Raw genomic sequence first — 23,002 nt, forward strand, 5'->3', positions numbered from 1 at the left:
TAGATAAATGGAACGGAGTAAAAGTAGCGTTTCTTCTCTATAAATATACTCAAGTAAAAGTAAAAGTATGTGGCATAAAAACTACTCGTAGAAGTACAATTTATCCCAAAAGTTACTCAAGTAAATGTAACGGAGTAAATGTAGCGCGTTACTACCCACCTCTGTATACATTATAAGTGTATATTAGTATTAAGGGTGTCAAATATAAATATTTTTTAAATCACATTAATCATATTTTGAAATTTGGATTAATTATAATTAACTGCAGGTACTCGACTGCAATAACTAAAATCATCTTGAGAATAAGAAAATACCCCAATATTTGTATACAACTGTAGTTTTATTGTCGAAACAGGAATGTTTTTAAATGTTTTACTTGAATGCATGTAATTTATTTGACCAAAACTTGCACTTTTATCTGAAGTTCTTTCAGGCTGTATTTCGGAGTGCAATTTGCTATTGAGAATACCAATCAAGAGCGTGGTCACGCATGCATTGATCTGATCACTGACCGTACAACAGTTAAGGTAAAAGAGCGTGTACGGTCAAAATCAATCCGATCAAAGTGTGTCCAGGATTAATGCCATAATTTTTTGTGATCAATTACATGAGTATAATATAGCACACAAACACACACAAAAACAGATTTTGACAAAATGTTAATATCAATTTAATCACTATACTATTGATCAAATACTGATATAACCCTTGGTAAGGTACAATCCATTTATGTTTCGATCCGCCCTCTTCTTACGTGTCGTTTACTGACTGTGACAATGACGACGTACAAACAGTTGTTGCTGTTAAAATATACTTTCTATAGACTCTTATTAGTCTACTTGTTAATTTCCGGTAATAGCTGCTTACTTTCTGCTGTAACGTGGTTTCATTTACACTTTTTAAAGCTTACTATGCACGTATTTATTGGCATTTTTGCCAGTCGCTTGTCAGCCGGGGTACTAAAAATAAATACAGAGTCAGCCAAAGGGGATCCACGTTTGCGATCGGAATTAAAATGCATTAATCGGCAATGCTGATCACATATTTTATCACGAAAATCGGATGGTACTGTTCAGTGGCAGATCAATCGGCACATCCCTACTGGAGATGAATAACAATTTCGCATTTTACCTCTTTGTGTGGCTCCATTATGACAGTGACGGTCTTGCCAGTCACCTGCGCAACCACCTGCAGGGAGTGCATGGCCTGCTTGCGGACAGTTGAGTTGGGTGAAGTCACCTCTCGGACGAGGTCATGTGTTACCATGTGGAAAGACTTGTCTTGAGCAGCCTGAAGTTCTTCACTTTTTTCTTCATCCTTCAGTGGAGTAGCGCAGCGCACCAGCAACTGCTCCAGGGTGGTCTTAGCCATAGCAACAGCTCCATTTGATACCTGGGAAGAAAACATTACAGTTCATAATATTAAGTTATTCAGAGCATGACTATACAAGTATACAAAGTATCACTGAAACATTTTCATAATTCTGCTAACCTCTCCTGTGAGGTCCATCATAACAAATAACAAGGCCTTGAGAAAGGTGAGCTGGTTCTGTAGGACCCAAATGAGAGGCCATCTCTCCATCAGGAATTTGATGGACACAACGCCACCAAGTTTGGCATACCAAGCCTGCTCATAACAACAGGCGCAGAGACGTTCCACAATGTAGGAGAACAGGGGAAGCTGACATGCCTGTAGGTGGTCAAAAAGGAAATTATTGTAATTTTCAAGCAAAAGGTTTTTTGTTCAAAAGCGGCACACAGACTTACCCGTTCTTTGGAGCCGAGGATGATGCTGGCCACATCAAAGATGACAGCCAGGGATACCTCTCCTATCTTACAAAGTTCCTTCTCCTCATAAGCCATGCATATAGCGATGGCGTCAATCAGAACCAGTGGATCCATGCCCTTCGATCCATTCTCTTCACTGTGGAACATGGCCGTGCTCGGCTGACTCCCAAGCTGGTAACATGGCAGGAGGAATGGACCTACAGGAATACAAAAATACTATTTAAATCTTACATCACACTAAAAATAATTATTGTGCACTTAGGACAACAGTTCAAGCATATATTATAACAATACAATAAAACAGTTTCTTCCTTACAAAAGTTGAAAGGAACAAAGTTTATATTTGGGGTCTAAAAATTTAAGAAGAACATTTGTCTTTATTAAGGCTGCAGCTATCAATTATTTGATTAATTAGTAATCAAATAATATATATATTTTTTGTGTGATTGATATAGCAATCGGATAAAATATTGTACTGCTTCAATGCGTAGTTGAAATAAAATAATTTCTTTGCGTGACATAACCTTCATTCTTTGCTTTTGATAAATGCACATCAACAACATTGAAATTGCAGTTTTAACATGCTTGCATTAGTAAAAATCTAAAACAAAAACTCTTAGGCGTTAGCTGCCACACAGATCATCGCACCCGCTTTCATGTGCACTCTATTGTAGCGACCGTGACGAAACCATGTTTGTGTAAGTGAAGTTACAGCCACTTCATGCAGTCAAGAATGAATCAGTTTTCATTAGTTACACTTCTTAAAGGGATTAACGGAAATTGAAGCAACAGAATATAAATCAAAGTTTTTTTTTCTAATTAAATTAATCAATGAATCTTTGCAACCCTATTTTTATTGTAATATTTACAGTGGATTTTTTTTTTTTGCATTTAACCTAGGACCAAAACTGATACCGTGGCATTTTTAGTCCGAATGGCGGTAAACGGTATATACCGGTATTTTAAAGTGCTTAAGGTTGTCTCAGTGTTTTAGATAAGCAGTGTTCAAGCGTTAGAAAATGGATGGATGGATGGATGGATGGAGTACTCAAATTATTTGTGTTTTAAGTAGTAACGTGTTGTTTATTCTTATGAAGTAATTAATTATAAGCCGATACTATGTCAAAGCATTTTTCTTTCATTTTGTTCATTAAAGTTATGTTTATAGCCTCACTTTGCTTATCTAACATAATTAAAAATTTGCGATTTAAATGTATATAAAAAATTATTGTGATTACTATTTTGGCCATAATTGTGCAGGCGTACTAAACAGCTTCTACTCAAGCAAGTCAGAGCTTCTCTTCCTGTCATTCACACACTTGTGACTTGAAAAGATGCAGAGACCCACTCAAAAATAAAGTTTCTAATTTCAAGATAATGTTCATCACTGTCATGAGTCGTCAAAGGCCCAACAGCCATATATTATATTTATGATATCCTTTGCACACCTCGGTCAAATTTTTTAATGTTTTAATTTCGTCTTGAAAAATTGTTGCTCAAAAACTGGTCTAAAAGGAGAGAAGTCGTCTTCTATTCAGGCCAATATGGTATGAATAAAAAAAGGGCAAAAAAAAGCCTTACCACACTGCTGCGCCACAGCAACCATGGTGTAGTGGCGAATCAAGCTGGCTACAAAAGGCAGCGCACTGGGCCTCAGGTCTTTTATTACCGCCGACATGAATGCTCCAGTCAGGGCCTGTTCAAAAGTCCTGCGGGCAGGCGTGTCCTGTGCCTTGTAGCGATGCGAAATGATAACATTGGGGATCCACTTTTCTGTGAAGCTGGAGGGGATAAAAAAACAAAACAATGAAATAGTGGATGTGAAATTAGGGAACAGCGACGATGAACAATGTTCTTCATTACCAGCTTGTACCTACAGACACAGGGTGGAATATGTCATTTCATTAAGCCTAGAACACTTGCTCAAGGGGGAATTATGTTATATTATTAAACCTTTCGTAATTGAATGATGATTATTGTGATACCAGTCGTGTTCCATGGGTAAACTGCAGTTATAGCTGCTTGTTTTTGTTGAGGCTAAAACATACATAACAGTAACAAAATAATAAGCAGAATAATGGCAGCTTCTAAACGGGGCTTTTGATTCACACTTTCCCTTGTTTGTTTGCTATTCGGCACCTCTGCGGGTGTCCCCTGTTGGTATTTGTTATTTACAACAGCTGAAGGCCACCGAGCCGCCGTGTTATTGAGCAGCTGTTAACTCCATGCTTGAGCTTGTGTTTTATAATGCCACACGCCTGGGGTAGACCTGATGGATGGCTTCATCTAATTATTGCCGTTTAAAAGGCTGCACATTGGAGAGAGGGAGGTTTTAGTGTGAGGAAAGCAAAGGGAGTGTCATTGTGGGCAAGGTGGAGGGTGTCATCACCATAATGGCATGGCTGTCAGAATGCCACAGCGATTGACCTTTTGTCAGTCACTGGCCTTACAACACTGAGTGGCTATATTTAAAGTGACATTGCCATGGGGGGAAGCATGAAAGAAGGAAGAAGTAAAGACAAAGATGTGAGGACCGCACAAATCAAGATGTCTGACAGTGGAAGAAGCGGTCGCACCAACACCCCCCCCCCGATCATAACTGACACACTTCCTTACCCCTATAGAACCGTGCAGAGAGGCACACTCTCGCCTGCGTGCTTAATGAGCGAAGACGGGTGAAAAGAGGCCAGGGTGTAGCGTAAACAAAAGGACAGTCAATTAGCCCCTGCCCAGAATCAATGATGGTAATGTGACTAACCCACCCCACAAGAACACCCTGTCTGATCAAAGTTCGTTTTCTGGCTCAAAGGGAAGCTTGACAGAGAGTTGGATGTAATTTGCAATACAATCGGTGGGACGGAGTGTGCCTGAATTTGGGCCTTTTCAGCAAGCCTTGACTGACGATTAAAGTGGAAACTAGAACGGGTTTTAAAGCAACAAGCAGTATAGTGATTACTGATTGTTTTCTAGCATGCTGCATGTTATGCAAGTGCGGCCTTTGGGGTTGGCTTCCTGGGCTCAAGCCCCGGTTTCTGAAAAGCCCCGGATCTAAATTTTACGTTTGAGTAATTGACATTACCGGAGTCTAACAGAGAGACAGGCTCCCTCACCCTCTCCTGAAGAAGCAGTATTTTAGCAACCTGCTATGATAAGTCATTGGAAGTATGCAAACATAATTAGGAAAGGTTTTTTTAACAAAAAATATCGCAACCGATAAACAACACTAGCTGTGATCATTCAGGTTTAGTGAGGTGTTTGATGTTACTTTGCTAGTTTGCTGAATGTTAGTTTACTATCAGTAAAGTTATGTACAAAAAAAAGTGAATGATAGAAAGATATTACATACAGTACGTGCTATAATTTATGAAAGTAGCATACGGGGGGTGCACACTTCTGGCTTGTAATTCCAAAGTTGGATATAGTTTAAATAATTTTAACAAGTTGTTACTCAAATTTCCAAGTTGCCATTAAACGCACCACAGTGTGTAGGCTTGATATTGTTTTTAACTCCCCTGTGTCAGCCCGGGGACAAGCCACCCTAAATAAGTCACGCTTTAGAGCCAAAACTTGCTTAGAAAATGGCAACTGACATCTTAGTGCGATTTATGTGAAGTTTAACAAAAAAAATCGGACTTCCCCTATTTTTATACCAAAAATGAAGGCTACACCACACATGGGAAGAATCCAGACTAGCTTGGATAATAATACTTTTGCTTCATTAAAGCATTTTAATTAAAAGCGTAATAAGAATTTGAATGTTGAGATTCTGTGTAATTTGTTTAAAAAAACCCAACATTTTTATTTATTTTTTTGCAAATGCTACAAAAATCAATCACTCGTCCGGGGTACATCAAGGATATTCTCAATCCTAAATCTGCCCCTGATGTTACGTACAGTGCTGTTTTACAGTGTGATGTTTGCTTACTTGGGATGAGAGAGAAGCTGATAAAGAGCATGTTTGTTATCGTCCAGACTGGTCATGGCCACCAGGAAACACTTAATGACCTCCCATGCCTGTCGTCTGTAGTAAGGTTCTGTGTTGGCACTCTTCAGACAGTCCAGGGCTGTTTCTATAGCCTAGAATTGAATACAGAGCACAATTAGAAATATATTTTAAAAACATTACCAGTGTTTCCTCCACATAGGAAGTCTCAATTAGAAAATTGCTTAAATCTCTCAACATATCAACTTTGGGAATGTAATTGCAATTTGACAGCAATAGTTGTGATTGATGCGCAGGAAGTAGCAGATGTGCCATCTGGCTGCGCAAAGGTCATTGAGATCTCTATATTGTTGCTTGTAAAAGTAGTCAAAAAATTTGCTTATAATGCCATGATCAGTAGGGGTAAATGGATAATATTACATCCGTCACATTTCCATTTTAAAATATAGAACATTTCCCACGAAAACTGGTAAAAATTAGGGATTTTTATTTTCATCACAAATCTCCATTAAATCAATCATATAAATACATTAATAAACAGGTTCTTAAAAGGGACTGGAACTCAACTCCCTTGACTCAACATGGTGTCACTAACCCCTGAGCTGACATGCAATAGATTGTGATCGTGCCTAAAATCATATAATCCCCAACCACCGGTCGGGGGACCGGTACCGGTCCGTGACGCATATGCTACCGGGCTGCACAGTAACATGAATTAATTTATAAACTACCACATTTTCTCCTATTAAATTTTCGCCTGTCCCACTAAACACACTAATAAGCTTGTTAATATAACTCCTTTGTTATAGTACATTGGACAATGCACATTAATGGACATATAAAATGTAAATGCGCCAGATTGTAGCCACAGGCTAAAATTTTTCATGCTCATATTTTTTCTGTTTTTATCTGTCACAAGTAGAAAGCCGGTCCGTGAAAATATTGCATACAGTAAACCGGTCCCTGGTTGAAAAAGGGTTGGGGAACCCTGATATAGAATACTGATAGTAATAGACAGAACACACGCTGTGCATAGGGCCCACAATCTCCCATTTTGCATGAAGTGTATATAAAATGTCAGTGAATGAATGACATTTCATAGCATTTCATATTAATTTTTGAATGAAAAGGTATTCCTCACACACGCACTCGTCCCTCAACTGCAACCCTTTCGTGGTGGAAGAGTTTGCGTGTCCAAATGATCCGAGGAGCTAGGTTGTCTGGGGCTTTGCCCCTGGTAGGGTATCCCATGACAAACAGGTACTAGGTGTAAATACAATTTGTTAATAGTAAAAAAAAAAAAAAAATCTGCTGTACCCTGGATAAAAGTGTTCCTAGGGAAAAACCCTGTAATGTTGCGTACATTAAAATACAATTCATTCTGGGCTCTTTTAAGGCGCTTGTGGTTTAGACATTTTTTAAGATGGCTCACATTTGCTTCTCAGTCATTCAGAAAGCATGAGGTGTGACCAGCTATATGGTCTTCTTTAGCTTAAGATAATTGGTCTCCTATTTTTCAAGCTATTTTTACAAAGTTTCGATTTTTGACAGAAATGTCTTCCTTGTTAACTTATTTTGTGATACCAAGTGTTGCTGAGGCTTGAGTCAAATTAACGGAAAGCAAAAAATCGGGGGAAAAAACAGGACTGGGAGAATGCAGGACGCTTATGAACCTGACAGACAAGTTCTCTAAAACAAAAAATATTATTAGACACACAAACAACAAAAATCCAACATGAATGAAGATTCAATCAAGAGCTAAAATGACAAAGTACATTCTTGCAAGATCTGTAATTTGGAGAAAGAAAATGACCACAGCACACCTTACCTTAAGGCAATTTAAACTGCTCACATAAATGTCATTTGATCTCTTTGTCTAACCTAATTGCAACTGAAATTCTGCGATATGCAATTTAAACCAAGCAGTCTTCAAACCCAACGACTGAAATTTGCAACATGTGAGTGTCACTGTCTGTGTGCGTGTGCGTGTGTGTTTGTGTGTGTGTGAGGAGCCTGAGCCTATAATAATCACCAGTGAGAGAAGCAGCCATTACTGTGAGAAAATAATCCTGTCATAGTGGACTATACAATTTGATGATTACTGACTAGGGATGAAGAGGAGACGCGAGAGGTGGATTTAATTACTGCTAGCAAACACAGAGCAACACACTAGACTAAGAAAACCTGCAGAATGTTTGTACCTTCTCCATTGGTAGCTGTATTGACGCTTTGCAGTCAGTGAACTCGGCCTTGATGCTGGGCCCTTGCACCTCAGTCACCACGTAGTGCAGCCTCTGAGACTCTTTCAGCATCTTCCTGTTGCTGCCGCCAAACTTTCCCAGGACCCGGTACGCCACATGGGAGATGGTCTCAGCCGGGTTACGTAGGGTACGCCACAAAGCCTGGAGCACAGGAGAGGAAATATTTTACAATATATAAGTAGAGAAAAAAAGATGACGGTGATCTAGGTTAGTATTATCATACAAAAGAGGGGAAACATGCTTGTTTTTATCCATATTCTACCTGCAGATATTCCCATTAACTACTTACAGCAGATATGTGAACAGGCAGTTAAAGGTCAACTCCCTACCTGCATTAGCTCAGCCCTGACAGGCTGTATGTGGTCGTACAGGAAGTCCGGCTGCAGGTTGTCCACACACAGCTCCAAGGTGCGAAGGCCCTGGCTGACCAGAGTCTGAGAGCCATTGAGGGCAGATACCAGAGGGTCCATCAGCATGGGCAAGTATGGAAGCAAGGAGCTGAGACGCACTGGCACCGTCAAGCATAACTCCACAAAGAGGTCCTTCATATGCTGCTTGTGAAGGCCACTTTGCAGCATGTTCAAACCTAATGGCATAAGAAATGGAAATAATCAAGAAGGGGAAAAAACACCTATGTGAGTCAAGTATGAAATATATTTTTTTTTAAATATTTTACCTTGCAGCAGGTTGGGTAGAAGAGGCAGGAACTCTTGATAGAGCAGGTCATGGCTTCCCCCACCAATTGAGCGGAAAAGAGCCCGCAGAAACAGGAAGTAGTTGTAAGGCTCCTTAGCAGATTGGGCCAGTTCCATTGAGCTGTTCACAATCTTATGGAGGTGTGGCTAAAAATAACAAAACAGTTTTAATACTTGTGACAACAGCGGTGAGGGTCCTTTTGGCTCAGAGGACTCCTGAGGCAGCAGATAGGTAAAGACACCCCAAGCAATGTTTAGTTTTGGTTGTCGCACAAGAAAAAACCCGGACATGCAAGGAGTTTGGGGAAGCCAAGGAGATCGACTTCCGGACGGCTTTAAGGCAATTCTGGACCAATATCCGTCACCTAAGGATGGAGAAGCAGTGCACGTTCAACACAGAGTATGGTGAGGACGGTGTGCTGCTGACTTCATCTTGGGGTGCTGTGGATAGGTGGAGGGAATACTTTGAAGACATCCCTAATCCCACCTACACATCTTACTATGCGGATGCAGTACCTGGGGACTCTGTGGTGGGCTCTCCTATTCCTGGTGCTGGATGTCCCAAAAGTACTTAAAACAACTTTCTCAATGGCAGGGCTCCAATGGTGGATGAGATTAGGTATTTTCAAGTGTAATGAAGAGTAGGCTATGCAGAGCAGTGGGGTTTTCGTCCCGGTCGTGGAACTGTGGAACAGCTCTATACTCTCTGCAGGGTCCTTGAGGGTGCATGGGCGTTTACCCAACCAGTCCACATGTGCCTTGTGGATTTGGAGAAGGAAAATGACCACAGCACCCCTGAAGTCCTGAGGGGAGTGCTCAGACAGTATGAGGTTTAGGATCGCCTGATTGTGGCGGTACGCTCCCTGTATGATCAGTGAAAGAGCTTGATACGCCTTGCCAGTAAGTTGTACCCGTTTCCAGAGAGGGTTGGACTTTGGCGCAGGGCGTTGAGGGAGTCCGGTTTGGTGGCTGCAGGATTAGGTCTCTGCTTTTTGCAGGTGACGTGGTCCTGCTTATTTCATCGGACCACAATATTTTGCTCTCACTGGATTGGTTTTGCAGCTTAGTGTGAAGCCACTGAGATGAGAATCAGTGCCTCCAAATCCAAGTCCATGGTTCTCGTCCGGAAAAGGGTGTGGTGCCATCCACTGGTTGGGTACAAGATCCTGCCCCAAGTGGAGGAGTTTAAGTACCTCAGGATCTTGTTCACGAGTGAGTGAAGGGTGGATCGTGAGATCGACAGGCGGATCAGTGTGCTGTCTACAGTGATGCCGAGCCTTTATCAGTCCATCGTGGTGAAGAAGGAGCTGAGCCAGAAGGCAAATCTCTCAATTTATATGTTGTTTTTATCCTTACTTTTGGCTATGAGCTTTGGGTTGTGACCGAATGAACAAGGTCATGGGCACAAGGGGGGCCAAAATGAGTCCCTAAGCGGGGCTCCCCCTTATAGATAGGGTGAGAAACGCTGTCATTCCGGAGGAGCTCAGAGTGAAGCCGCTCTTCCTCCACATCGAGAAGACCCAGATGAGATGATTCGGTCATCCCCAACACCTCCCTGGAGAGGTGTTTAGGGTGCGTCCAACCAGTAGGGCGCCATAGGAATCACCCAGTACACGTCAGGGAGACTATGTCTCCCAGCTGGCCTGAGAACGTCTCAGGATCTCCCAGGAGCAGCTGGACGAAGTGACTGTGAAGAGGGAAGTCTGTGATTCTCTGTTTAGGCTACTGCCACAACGAACAAACCTCGGATAATCGGAATAAGATAGATGGATGGAGTTTTAATACCTCCAAATACAGACGACAAAGGTGTAGAGATGGAACCGGGTTCCTAATGGGACACCGGTGCCAACTTAAATGACAGTAACCAGACCAAAAAAAGAAGAAGTTATCAGTGCTAAATAAATGCAGTCTCAGCCACATGAAACAAGTACTTGGCGATGATGTATTGATATACATGGAACGTCTTGTAAGTAATGTAGCTTTCCGTCAGAAACAAAGGGAGCCTGGCTCTTTTTAAACTTGACTGCCCTCCTTAACACAACAAAAGCAGCCCCATAACACCGCTAGCTAGTAGCCACAACAACAAAACACCATTTGCTCAATATACACTAAGGATGTTACGATAACAGATGATAATCGTAATCGTTGTAAAACTCCACACAGTGCGTAATACTACTTTAAATTCAAATTATCGTAAAACTGTGATCGACAATTTGATCAACTCTAGAACCGGTAATAAGGCTCATTTACAGGAAAAGTAAACAAGCTAGCGCACTAATGGCTGGCTGGCTATCTTAAAAGCTAAGATGAACACAAGAGACAGTAACGTCTGACCCCTTTAAGAAACGACATGCTTCAATCTAAATGTTCAAAAACGCATTGAGCAGCTAAGATATTCAATAATGCACTTTGAACCTACAAGCTGTGCTCTGTTTGGACACATCTCACATAAATTGAATGTGCAACACACATTTTGCCTTGATCATTAAAACAAATACACTACAACATTTAGGAATTAATATGGAAGAAGATAAAAACCGTTTATACAGAAAAAAGTGTGGCTCTTAGGAAAACAGAACAATATTCAATAGTTTTCTGCCAAGAACAAGTATTTGTGTCTATCTATTGATTGATTTTAAATAACGTGATATAAAATTTTCAAGTCTTTAAACCATTATCATGCACTATTGAGGAACTCCCGGAATTATGAGCATCAAGATTACAAAAGACGGTTTTTGCACATTCTTTTTTTTGTATTATGAGAATTTGTTGTGTCCCTTATTTTTTATTATTTAATATTTTACTTAATAATCATTTAATTTATACAATTTAAGTATTTCAACTACTTCTCTGTTCAACTTGAAAGTCACAAAATTTCATAAGAATAAAAAGATTGTTCATGTTTTTCATTTTTTATGTACCGGTACAGGCACAGTTTAAAAAAAATGTGGTAATAGTATCGATTCAAATGTAAATGCTACCCTTTCCTTCAGCTCACCTTAAGCATCTGTTCGTTCTCAGCAGCAAACAGAGATACTGATCCAAACACCAGTTTGAAGAGCTTGAGATATAAATTGGAGAGTTCCACATTGGATCCCATCTCTGGAAGTCTTTCAAGAAGATACTCCACTAAGATGGTGGCAAATAGAGCCGATGTTGACAAGTTGGCCAAGAATGAGTTGGCCACAATCTGAGAAACAAGTTAAAGAATCCAAGTCATTGTTGAAAGTGTTATTAAATTACACATATAATAATCTTGAATTGCATGATGTACCTGTAACGCGTAGTTTTTGGAGATCCTCTCCACCATGTACGGAACTGTAGTTTGAAAAATCTCCTTGAACGTGAGAGGATTCATCATTGTGAAGACCCCAGCAAAGTGCTCCAGAACCTCCTTCTCCTCCTTCATGCGTACGGTCTGGCAGTTGGCCACTCTGATGTATGTCTGCTGGTTATTGGCAACCTGCACCTATTGACAAGACATGACACCCTTTGACAATATTTTGACTTGATTTTAAGGTATATTTTCATTTCATCATAACATATACCAAGAAGTACAGCATAAACGTGGATATAAAACAGCTACTAAGACAAACCCCTTTTTTAAGACCTGTTTCCGTATATTTCTTTAAGACTACATTCTACATAAATATGAAAGTTTATTTTAGTTTTTATCAAATATTTATTAATAGCTTATCACATTATGAATGAATGTTTTTACTACTTAAATGTTAACAGTTATAACTGTGGGGTTATTTGGCTATTATTTTTATGGCTTTTAATTTATTTTGGGTGTCTTAGATGTACTTTGGTGCCTTTTGTGAGTTCCGTGTTTTTTGTTTTACTTTAGTCCACTGTGGTAGTTTTAAAGTGCTTTATAAATACATTTTTGGATCATGTTGTATCTGTGAAATAACAATTTTTAGGATATCATATTCTTCGAACCTCGACAGTTGTTTGATGACTGCTTCAATGCTCACACTTATCTCAAAGTACTGCTCAATTATTTAGTGGTACCTCAACTTAAGAGTGCCCTAACTTATTTTTAAAAGTGTTTTGAGATGACAGCTGCCTAATTGTTATGCTTTAAGATGAAAGCAACAATTTTAGTTACAATCATCCCCATCATTAGCCGAGTTGACGTTGACAGTGAACCCAGTAAGATTCGACCACTACATCAATCAATCAATCAATGTTTACTTATATAGCCCTAAATCACTAGTGTCTCAAAGGGCTGCACAAACCACAACACAAACCACTACGACATCCTCGGTAGGCCCAGATAACATCTGGTCTTACTCGCTGGCAATAGTTTATTGCTAGAGATGGACGTAACTTTGTTTTTCCAACCATGAGAAGGACAAAAGTGATTATGAAATACAGGACTGAAAAGAAGAGATGGATGATATTCATTGAATTAAAAAAATAAATAATTAAAATATGACCAAGCAAGTTTGAATCATTGCTAGTCTGCACAATACTGTAGCGGAACAGGTTCAACACCAGCCAAGAGTGTTGATATAATATCTACACGGCGGACATTTATCCATGAAAATATGGCTGAAGCTGCTGATAAGTGTTTGGCGGAGAAGCAGCAGGAAGGAAATATCGTAGAAGTCCACTTTCCAAGATAAATGCTGTACATTATTACATTAGTTCATAAAACCATTGTAGTCGTATTTATTACATTATCTTTTAATGTTTTATACAATGCTTCTAATCTAAAAGTTTATTTTTTATTTTTATAATGCATTTACATGTTAAAATTGTGGTGTTTTGGAGGGGGCAATTACCAATTAAATAGATTTCAATTAATTTCATTGGGAGGCATTGATTTGAGATACAAGTGTTTTGAGGTAAGAATTCCATCACAGAACCAATTTCTAAGTTGTAGTACTCTCTTAACTGCTTCTATGTTGTTTCCTTATTTGCACTGCTCTTTTTTGAGTGACATGAAGAAAAGCAATTATTTGCCTGGGGAGAAGTTACTTGGTGCCCCCCACTTGTATAAATCTATAGATCCCATATATAAGATGATCATCTCTTAAGCTTTTTTTTCCCAGAGAAACACAACATCTTTATTCAGATCAATATGGTAATTAAAACAAAGTCAACGTTGAGAGGTTCTCTCATGGTACCTGATAAATGTCCAAGGCCTGCATGGCATATTTGACCAATTTGATGTAGATCTGTGTCTCTTTTGGTTGGAGCTGCTTGTTAGGAATGAACTGAGCCTCTGTTAAACAATAGCATGATTAATTACTATCCATTTATTGAATGTCCATCACATTTCTGTCTTTCCTCTCACCTCCGGGAGCTTTGCAGGAAGTGATGCCCCATGTGATGGTCTTTACTCCGCACACCAGAGTCTTGACTAAGCTGCGGCAGTCTGACACCTGAAACGTCTGCTTGTCCTCTTTGTCACTTGGCCGGTCGAAAGAGGTTGTAGGGGGTTGAGGGGTGCTAGTAACGGGTGTGGGAGGGGCAGGAGGCGGAATGGCAGGGGTGGTGGAAGGAGTGGGTGTGGCTGGCACTCCTGGTAGCCCCCCTGGCTCCACCACGCCCATCTCCGACTGGGGTTTGCACTTCTTGAAGATGGAAACCAGCTGGTAGCGTGCTATGGTGTGGAATTTCAGCACAAATACCTGATGGGCACAAAAACAGCAGAAAAGAGCTCAACATCTCTGCATCACTTTGCAAATGAAAATTATCTACCTCCAGCATCCTCATAAGAATGTCTCGGCCATTGCCATTCTCCTGCTCGGACTTTGAGCGAATGCAGTCCACCAGATTGAGCAACAGCTTGCAGGACATTGTCTGAATATTGCTCGGAAGAGATTCATCGTCGATGTTCTTGGCAAACAGCTGCACAGCTAAAGATAAATCCGTCAAAGGCAGGTTCTGACGAACATGGTGGACCAAGTCTGCAAGTGTGCTGTAGGCCAATGGTCTGGAAAAAAAGATACAAAAGATGAAGACAGAAAGAGATTCTTAAGTTGTATTGAACCGGATGTAAGACCCCGAAAAAGTCTGAAAAAGAGGGGCTGTATTGTGTTCAATGCTGTAAAGTGATTTTTAAAAACTGAGAAATTAATTAGATTAAGTCTCCTGGCTGGCCTGGGAACGCCTCAGGATCCCCTGGGAGGAGCTGGATGAAGTGGCTGGGGAAGAAGACGTCTGGGCTTCTCTGCTTAGGCTACTGCCCCCATGACCCGACCTCGGATAGTTGGATGGATGGAGGGACGGAGAGATTAATTGATTACGATCTGTGGTCAATCTAATGAATATTGTTTTATTCTCAACTAAATGCTAATAAAACTCGTTATTTTGAGTTATTTTCATTTTAATTCATTATATTATTGTGGCAGATCCAAAATGTTTATTTTATAACCAAAAAGGTAGCCTTATAAATGCATTTAGTGTTTTCAACATACTTAAAAGATGCAGCCTTTGCCATTTCCTAAAATAAAACATTGGGTACTCTGCCGAAACTCTGCAGACAATATCAAAGTTTAGAAGATATGAGATTGCATGGAATTTTTTTCCGTCGAAGCACAACTATATATAGCCGGAATGTGCTTTATTAAAGCCCATTATTTTATGCCTTTCGTGGGTCATATAGAATTATGTGACAAGCCAGATCTGACCCCAAACCTTAAGTATGACACCTGCGATACATAATATCCCAGAAACTAAACCAGAAATAACCTATAACAGAACAACCATAAAACACAAGAGTGCAATTAAAACAAGTAGGATAGGGCCATTTTAAAAAGATGACATGCAGAAGAAGAGCAAGAATTTGAGCTAATAAAAACTGATATTGAAAGTCCTCACCAGGTCTTCCCTGCTTTGTTTCATCTGCAGTGCTAATTTGAAATGACAGTTTTATAAGTGAAGTGGTGGGAAGGTGGCGGGTCAAAGAGGTTTGGAAATCAACCTGCAGGGAAATCTACCCTCAGGAGATGTGGATGAACATGACAAGTTGACAGGGCGATCTCAGATTTAACCAACCTCCCTGAGAGGGGCCTAATTAACATGCAAACAGCCACTTGTCTGAGCAATCACCCACCAATGTAGATGGAGGTGACACTTAAGAGATCAAATGACTGTGACATACAAAAAAAGCAGTAACATAAACACACAAACTGCTTATCCCAGAATTGTTTATACAATTGCCAAGAACGTGGAAAAAGACTATAAGTAGGCATGTTATAACTATTAAACGGAAAAACAAGTCTTTTACTCCCCATTTAAAATATTATATAGGAAAAAAACAAAATTGGCCCTAGTGTGTGAATGTGAGTATAAATGTTGTCTGTCTATTTGTGTTGGCCCTGCGATGAGGTTGCGACTTGTCCAGGGTGTACTCCGCCTTCCGCCTGAATGCAGCTGAGATAGGCTCCAGCGACCCCGAAAGGGACAAGCGGTAGAAAATGGATGGATGGATTTTCAAAAGCACATGTGTCAAACTTCAGGCCCAGCATTTGAATATCAGTGTGCATCCATGGCAAATTTCAACAAAGAAGGAGCCCCAAACTAACCTCAACAACAGCCTCTAGATAATGATTATTTATACACCTTGTGTATTGTAATTAACTACAGAGGCCACAGTGGTAATAATAAGATGCAGTGCACTAATCATACTTACAAGGAGTGTGAGATCAAAAGTAGCAATGCCTAAACTGCAATTGGCTAAAAATTACACCACTTTACCTATGTATTTTAACTTTAACTTAACTATTAAACCCTGTCTGTACAAAATAACATATTTAAGAAGTATGATAATGCAGTCAAAAAGCGATAATTTTACCAACAACAACATAAATTGTTCACATAAAACACATTAACCAGCTGTAAAGCCATAAAAAGCAACCACAGACGACTTGAACATAACACCTCTGTCGTTAATGTTATGATATATTCAATCAGCGCACTTACATGGACTCTAGGAAACAACGGCTATAGGGGATCGTTTAAAAAATTCTATTCAGCACGCATTCTTAAGGTGGTCATTTTATGATTTTTTTTTCTCAATTTAAAACACTTCCTTATGGTCTACATATCATGTATTAGGGGTGCTTTGGTCCAAAGTTTGCATAGATGATGTTTAACAGACCATCTTCTATGTGTCTCTTCAAAATGTGTTGTTTTGTGAGCGGTCTTCTTTACTTGCCAAAGCCCTCCTCCAGGCCAAACCCCCTTCGACTCCATTCCGTCAGCCAAGTTTTCGTTTTAGCGCTTCCATATCAGGTCTACTGACAGCTATCGGTTAAAACTATTGATCTACTTTTTGTTAGAAATGGCAACAGTGGAGGATTTTAAAATGCATGTGCATATACGAGCCAGAGTGCCCTAGAACAAAAGGGTACAGAGAAAAAAGGAACTTTTTGACCACAGCTGGATAAAGTGGTTCTGCTGCCACACTTTCATAGTTTGGATTTAAATTTTCAGGGGGTTAAGGGGATCCCAAATACACAAAAACAGGTACGAACAGGAGTAGGGGTTTTATCCACTTGCCTGATAGAGTTTGACACCGGATTCTTGTAACTGCAAGTGATGATCAGTAATAAGCTAAATGTAGCTAAGCTACGTAGCTTAACTATATTCCCAAAGAGAGAAAATGGACTGCAAATCCAGGCCAAAGAAATGCGAAGAAAATACAATGAACATACGGAGAAAATCCTTTATGATTGGTTGATGTTCGTAGCATTAACGACTGGCCACTTAGAGGCAAGAGAAGGTGGGTCATCGAAACCAGTAAGCAAAATCATAACAGACACGCACTCTAATTACATGACAACAAGGCAGTCAGAGACGGAGGGACGACTAAAAAAACAAAAAATGGCAGAGGAATTCTCTTCTGTAGATTAAATTTTTTCTTGAGTGAAGACGAAATCCACAAAAATGCGTGTGTTTGGCCATATTTTGACAAATGTATGCGTTTAGAGAAAAACAATGCCCAAAACCTTAGTTTTTAATTGTTTAAACCAAACCCTAACATAAAACTAAACTGCTCTCTTCATCCAAAAAATCCAACACAAATTTAGGAACAGACATTAAGGTTAGGTGAGTTTATGAAAAGTTTTACGGAACATAACCATTACCAAATGTTCCCAAAAAACGCAAGTCGTTGTTTTTTTTGTCATGATAAAATTAATAACATTATAAGGGTGGGCCAAAGAAAAGGCAAACTAAAATAAATACATTCAGTGGGGTGAGTAACTTGTCGCTTGGCTTAATACATTTTCCAAGTAGCTTGCCCATCACTGGTAACTGCAAGCAAGATATAGTAAAGGGGTGGGCAAGGTTCAGCTTGCGGGACATATACTGTATAATAATAATAATAATAATAATCATAATAATAATAATAATGATAATGGATGAGATCGGGGGTCTCAAACATGCGGCTCGCGGGCCAATTGCCACCCGCGAGACGTTATTATGCGGTCCGCGCTTTGATATGACAGTTTAATGTTGGTGCGGCCCGCAAGTTTAATATAAACGGCGCTTAAAAATAATACAACAATCCAACATTCAGTGTTGAAAGCTAGACTAATCGGGGACATGTTCCATAAATATTGATGTTAAAGATTTCTTTTTTTGTGAAGAAATGTTTACAATTAAGTTCATGAATCCAGATGGATCTCTATTACAATCCCCAAAGAGGGCACTTTAAGTTGATGATTACTTCTATGTGGAGAAATCTTTATTTATAATTGAATCACTTGTTTATTTTTCAACAAGTTATTTAGTTATTTTTATATCTTTTTTTCCAAAATGTTTAAGAAAGACCACTACAAATGAGCAATATTTTGCACTGTTATACAATTTAATACATCATAAACTGATGACATAGTGCTGTATTTTACTTCTTTATTTCTTTTTTTCAACCAAAATTGCTTTGCTCTGATTAGGGGGTACTTGAATTAAAAAAATGTTCACAGGGGGTACATCACTGAAAAAAGGTTGAGAACTACTGTTGTAGAGGACGTTAAAGGCAGTGCAGTCACGGCAGCCCTTAATAATGTCAGCCAGGTGAAGATTGGGAAAAATTCGGGAGAATGGTTGCACCGGTAGATTGTCGGGAGGTGCACTGAAAGTCAGGAGTCTCCCAGAAAAATCGTGAGGATTGGTAAGTATGTTGCTAGGGCGGCAAAGCCATTCGTAGAAGGTGAATTCATTAAAAAGTGCATGTTAGATTTTTTAAGAAATCTTTTCTTGCGGCCCAGCCTCACCCAGTTTCTGCATCCAGTGGCCCCCATGTAAATTGAGTTTGAGACCCCTGGCTTAGATGTACAGTATATAGCGATTTTCTAGACATTAAAGCGCTTCACAGAAAAGTGAGAACCCTTATGGTTGGCTTTTTCATTTGTAATTCAGCATTTTTGGCTATTTTTTTCAAAAACGTGGGACATGTATTGAAATAGTCTATAAATAGGCCACATACTGCATAGAAAACACAGTTTCATTTTTGCTAACACATGTTTTCAGGTCTTTTGCTACTACCTTGTGTCATTTCCAGCCCAGAGACATATATTCACCAAATAAAGATGCATTACTGAAAATTAAGCACATTCAACTTACCGAAGAGTTTCCCGAGCAGTGTAGCCAGAGCCAATGAGAATGGACTCATCAAAAAGTTTATCCATGCACGGTATAAACTCTGCAACAGAAAAAGATACAGTACATTTGTGGGCTTTGCAAATACTTTATGTCCTGACATCTGAAATAGTAGTAAGCAAATAGCCATCCTTTAAAATGCATCTCAGTAATCCCTTGATGGATAAGAAGGGGCTAAAGATTTTACAGCTGTCTTTGGCAGCAGTACAAACACATTGAATAAATGTGGAAAAAAATCTGTGTTGAACTTTTACAGGCTAGTTTATACCAGAGAGAACACCTTTGACTGCAATATGCCTTTAAGTGAAGTGTCGTCCAAGTGTCACGCTACATAAAATACATTTGCAGGTTGTGTGTGCATGCGTACGTGCGTGAGTGCGTGTGTGTGCAAACATACGGCTGCGTAGGTCAGTTGTGAGAATATGTTTGGCCGCGATGAGAAGCTCCTTGCGGAGGTGAGCCGTCTCTGAGGGGCAGTTGGTAAGCAGCTGCAGCATGCCCTTCACCATCTGCTGGGAGTACTTTCCTACCAGCTCCTGACAGGGACACACACACAAAAGCAGTAGCAGTGTATGACTAAATGGAAAACTAATTGTGCAACAACCATTTAGCTTAAACGAATAAAAGAAAAATCATTCAAAAATGCTAAGTTTGTTTCAAATCGTTTTTATACAGGATGTCATCAGGTTGCTGATGCGTGTATTGTGATTTGCATTGTAAGTGCAGACTATATGTTACAGCAGCAGAAAAATATTATTATCGTCATCATTGTCACCGACGTCCCACTGGGTGTGAGTTTTCCTTGCCCTTATGTGGGCCTACCGAGGATGTCGTAGTGGTTTGTGTTGTGGTTTGTAAACATTGATTGATTGATCGATCGATCATATTCACCCGAACATAGGACAACCCTGACACTACTTTTTCAAGACCTGCTTTTAGAAAAATATATTTTAGACAAAATTATACATGTATATTTTTAAATGGGACCTATGATGACCTTTTCCTCATGACTTATAGTGATGTTAAACAATACCATAGTGCCAAATCATAAGGTTCATGCATTTGAGCATGAGCTTGCAAGCAATTTTGGATGCCTCTGAAAACTGTGTTTTGCAGTCTTTATTACAGTAAGAAATGTGTGATACGTAATATAGTGTGAAGTGAAGTGAATTATATATATATAGCGCTTTTCTCAAGTGACTCAAAGCGCTTTACATTGTGAAACCCAATATCTAAGTTACATTTTAAAACCAGTGTGGGTGGCACTGGGGGCAGGTGGGTAAAGTGTCTTGCCCAAGGACACAACGGCAGTGACTTGGATGATGCAAGCGGGGATCGAACCTGCAACCCTCAAGTTGCTGGCATGGCCGCTCTACCAACCGAGCTATACCGCCCCATCATATGATGATTTTTTTTCTACATTTAAAACACTTCCTTGTGGTCTACATAACATGTACAAACCCTGTTTCCATATGAGTTGGGAAATTGTGTTAGATGTAAGTATAAACGGAATACAATGATTTGCAAACCATTTTCAACTCATATTCAATTGAGTGCACTACAAAAACAAGATATTTAATGTTCAAACTCATAAACTTAATTTTTTTTTTTTAAATAATAATTAACTTAGAATTTCCTGGCCGCAACACGTGCCAAAGTAGTTGGGAAAGGGCATGCTCACCACTGTGTTACATCACCCTTTGTTTAAACAACCCTCAATAAACGTTTGGGAACTGAGGAAACTAATTGTTGAAGGTTTGAATGTGGAATTCTTTCCCATTCTTGTTTTATGTAGGGCTTCAGTCGTTCAACAGTCCGGGGTCTGCGCTGTCGTATTTTAAGCTTCATAATGCGCCACACGTTTTTGATGGGAGATAGGTCTGGACTGTAGGCGGGCCAGGAAAGTACCGGCACTCTCTTTTTACGAAGTCACGCTGTTGTAACGTGCTGAATGTGGCATTGCATTGTCTTGCTGAAATAAGCACGGGCATCCATAAAAAAGATGGCGCTTAAATGGCAGCATATGTTGTTCCAAAACCTGTATGTACCTTTCAGCATTAATGGTGCCTTTACAGATGTGTAAGTTACCCATGCCTTGGGCACTAATGCACCCCCATACCATCACAGATGCTGTTTTTTGTCAATAACAGTCTGGATGGTTCGCTTCCCCTTTGGTCCGAATGACACGATGTCGAATATTTTCAAAAACAATCTGAAATGTGGACTCGCAAGATCACAGACGCTTTTCCACTTTGCATCAGTCCATCTTAGATGATCTTCGGCCCAGAGAAGCCGGTGCCGTTTCTGGATGTTGTTGACAAATGGTTTTCGCTTTGCATAGTAGAGCTTTAACTTGTACTTACAGATGTAGCGCAAACTGTATTTAATGACAGTGATTTTCTGAAGTGTTCCTGAGCCCATGTGGTGATATCCTTTAGAGATTGATGTCGGTTTTTGATACAGAGCCGTCCGAGGGATCGAATGTCACGGTCATTAAAATGTTGGTTTCCGGCGATGCCGCTTACGTGGAGTGATTTCTCCAGATTTTCTGAACTTTTTGATGATATTATGGACCGTAGATGTTGAAATCCCTAAATTTCTTGCAATTGCCCTTTGAGAACGTTTTTTCTTAAACTGTTTGACTATTTGCTCACGCAGTTGTGGACAAATGGGTGTACCTCGCCCCATCCTTTCTTGTGAAAGACTGAGCATTTTTTGGGAAGCTGTTTTTTTACCAAATCATGGCACCCACCTGTTCCCAATTAGCCTGCACACGTCTGGGATGTTACAAATAAGTGTTTGATGATCATTCCTCCACTTTATCATTATTTATTGCCACCTTTCCCAACTTCTTTGTCACGTGTTGCTTGCATCAAATTCTTAAAATTCTAAAATAAAATTGTCTATCAGTTTGAACATCAAATAAGTTGTCTTTGTAGCATATTCAACTGAATATGGGTTGAAAATGATTTGCAAATCATTGTATTTCGTTTATATTTACATCTAACACAACTTCCCAACTCATATGGAAACAGGGTTTGTAATTGTAGTTCTTTGGTCAAATTGTTTCATAGATTGTTTTATAGAAAATGTTCAAGTTGCTTTCTGACCATCTCTTCAGAATGCGCTGTTTTGTAGGCGGTCTTTTTACATGGCTCCACTTTGACAGCGTCTTCTCTCCCTCAGCCATGTTGTACTGATAGTTTTTAGCACTTCCATAGCAAGTCTGCTGACATATATAGGTTAGAACTGTACGCTACTTTGTTTTAGAAATAGCAAATGTGGAGGATGAATGCCCCACAATAAGAGAATAGAGAAGAAGAAGGACTTTCTTGACAATAGCTTCGGCGCGGACTACAATGGCAGATGCGCACAAATTTTCGGGACTTATGCAAAACCCAAATACACATCAGCAGGTACCAGTAAGTTGTATTCACCAGAGGGTCTGTTGTCATAGCATTGTAGGCGGCATTTGTCATTTCTTTCAGAAAAATACTTTATGCTTGCATTGTTTTAGGCTGTTGGAATTGTACAAAATGCAAAAAGTATAAAAGTTTCTTCAAAGTTGCTCAAGAGGTAATTAAGAAAGGCAAAAAAATCCAACATTTTACAAAAAAACGACGAGAAACGTGTCACACACTCCAGACAAAGGGAGCATAGTTGAAGAATGCACAAGTTTGCAATGATCACTTT

At 39.7% G+C, this 23,002-nt stretch overlaps 1 protein-coding gene across 2 annotated transcripts in view; it reads right to left on the minus strand.

Moving 5' to 3' along the window:
• Positions 1–23,002, minus strand: part of trrap (transformation/transcription domain-associated protein) — a 170,029-nt gene that overhangs the window by 130,085 nt on the left and 16,942 nt on the right. For both annotated transcript variants that reach the window (XM_061909070.1, XM_061909069.1), the window contains exons 12-26: positions 19,707–19,845; positions 19,274–19,352; positions 14,402–14,636; positions 13,995–14,331; positions 13,825–13,922; positions 11,961–12,155; positions 11,685–11,876; positions 8,668–8,833; positions 8,321–8,577; positions 7,932–8,132; positions 5,713–5,864; positions 3,369–3,568; positions 1,767–1,984; positions 1,492–1,689; positions 1,132–1,392 (exon numbers count right to left, since the gene is read on the minus strand). In XM_061909070.1, coding sequence (XP_061765054.1) covers positions 1,132–1,392; positions 1,492–1,689; positions 1,767–1,984; positions 3,369–3,568; positions 5,713–5,864; positions 7,932–8,132; positions 8,321–8,577; positions 8,668–8,833; positions 11,685–11,876; positions 11,961–12,155; positions 13,825–13,922; positions 13,995–14,331; positions 14,402–14,636; positions 19,274–19,352; positions 19,707–19,845 — 2,928 coding nt within the window. The remainder of the gene's footprint in view (positions 1–1,131; positions 1,393–1,491; positions 1,690–1,766; positions 1,985–3,368; positions 3,569–5,712; positions 5,865–7,931; positions 8,133–8,320; positions 8,578–8,667; positions 8,834–11,684; positions 11,877–11,960; positions 12,156–13,824; positions 13,923–13,994; positions 14,332–14,401; positions 14,637–19,273; positions 19,353–19,706; positions 19,846–23,002) is intronic.

The sequence above is a fragment of the Nerophis ophidion genome, linkage group LG08 (assembly GCF_033978795.1).
Source record: "Nerophis ophidion isolate RoL-2023_Sa linkage group LG08, RoL_Noph_v1.0, whole genome shotgun sequence".
NCBI classification, from domain to species: domain Eukaryota; kingdom Metazoa; phylum Chordata; class Actinopteri; order Syngnathiformes; family Syngnathidae; genus Nerophis; species Nerophis ophidion.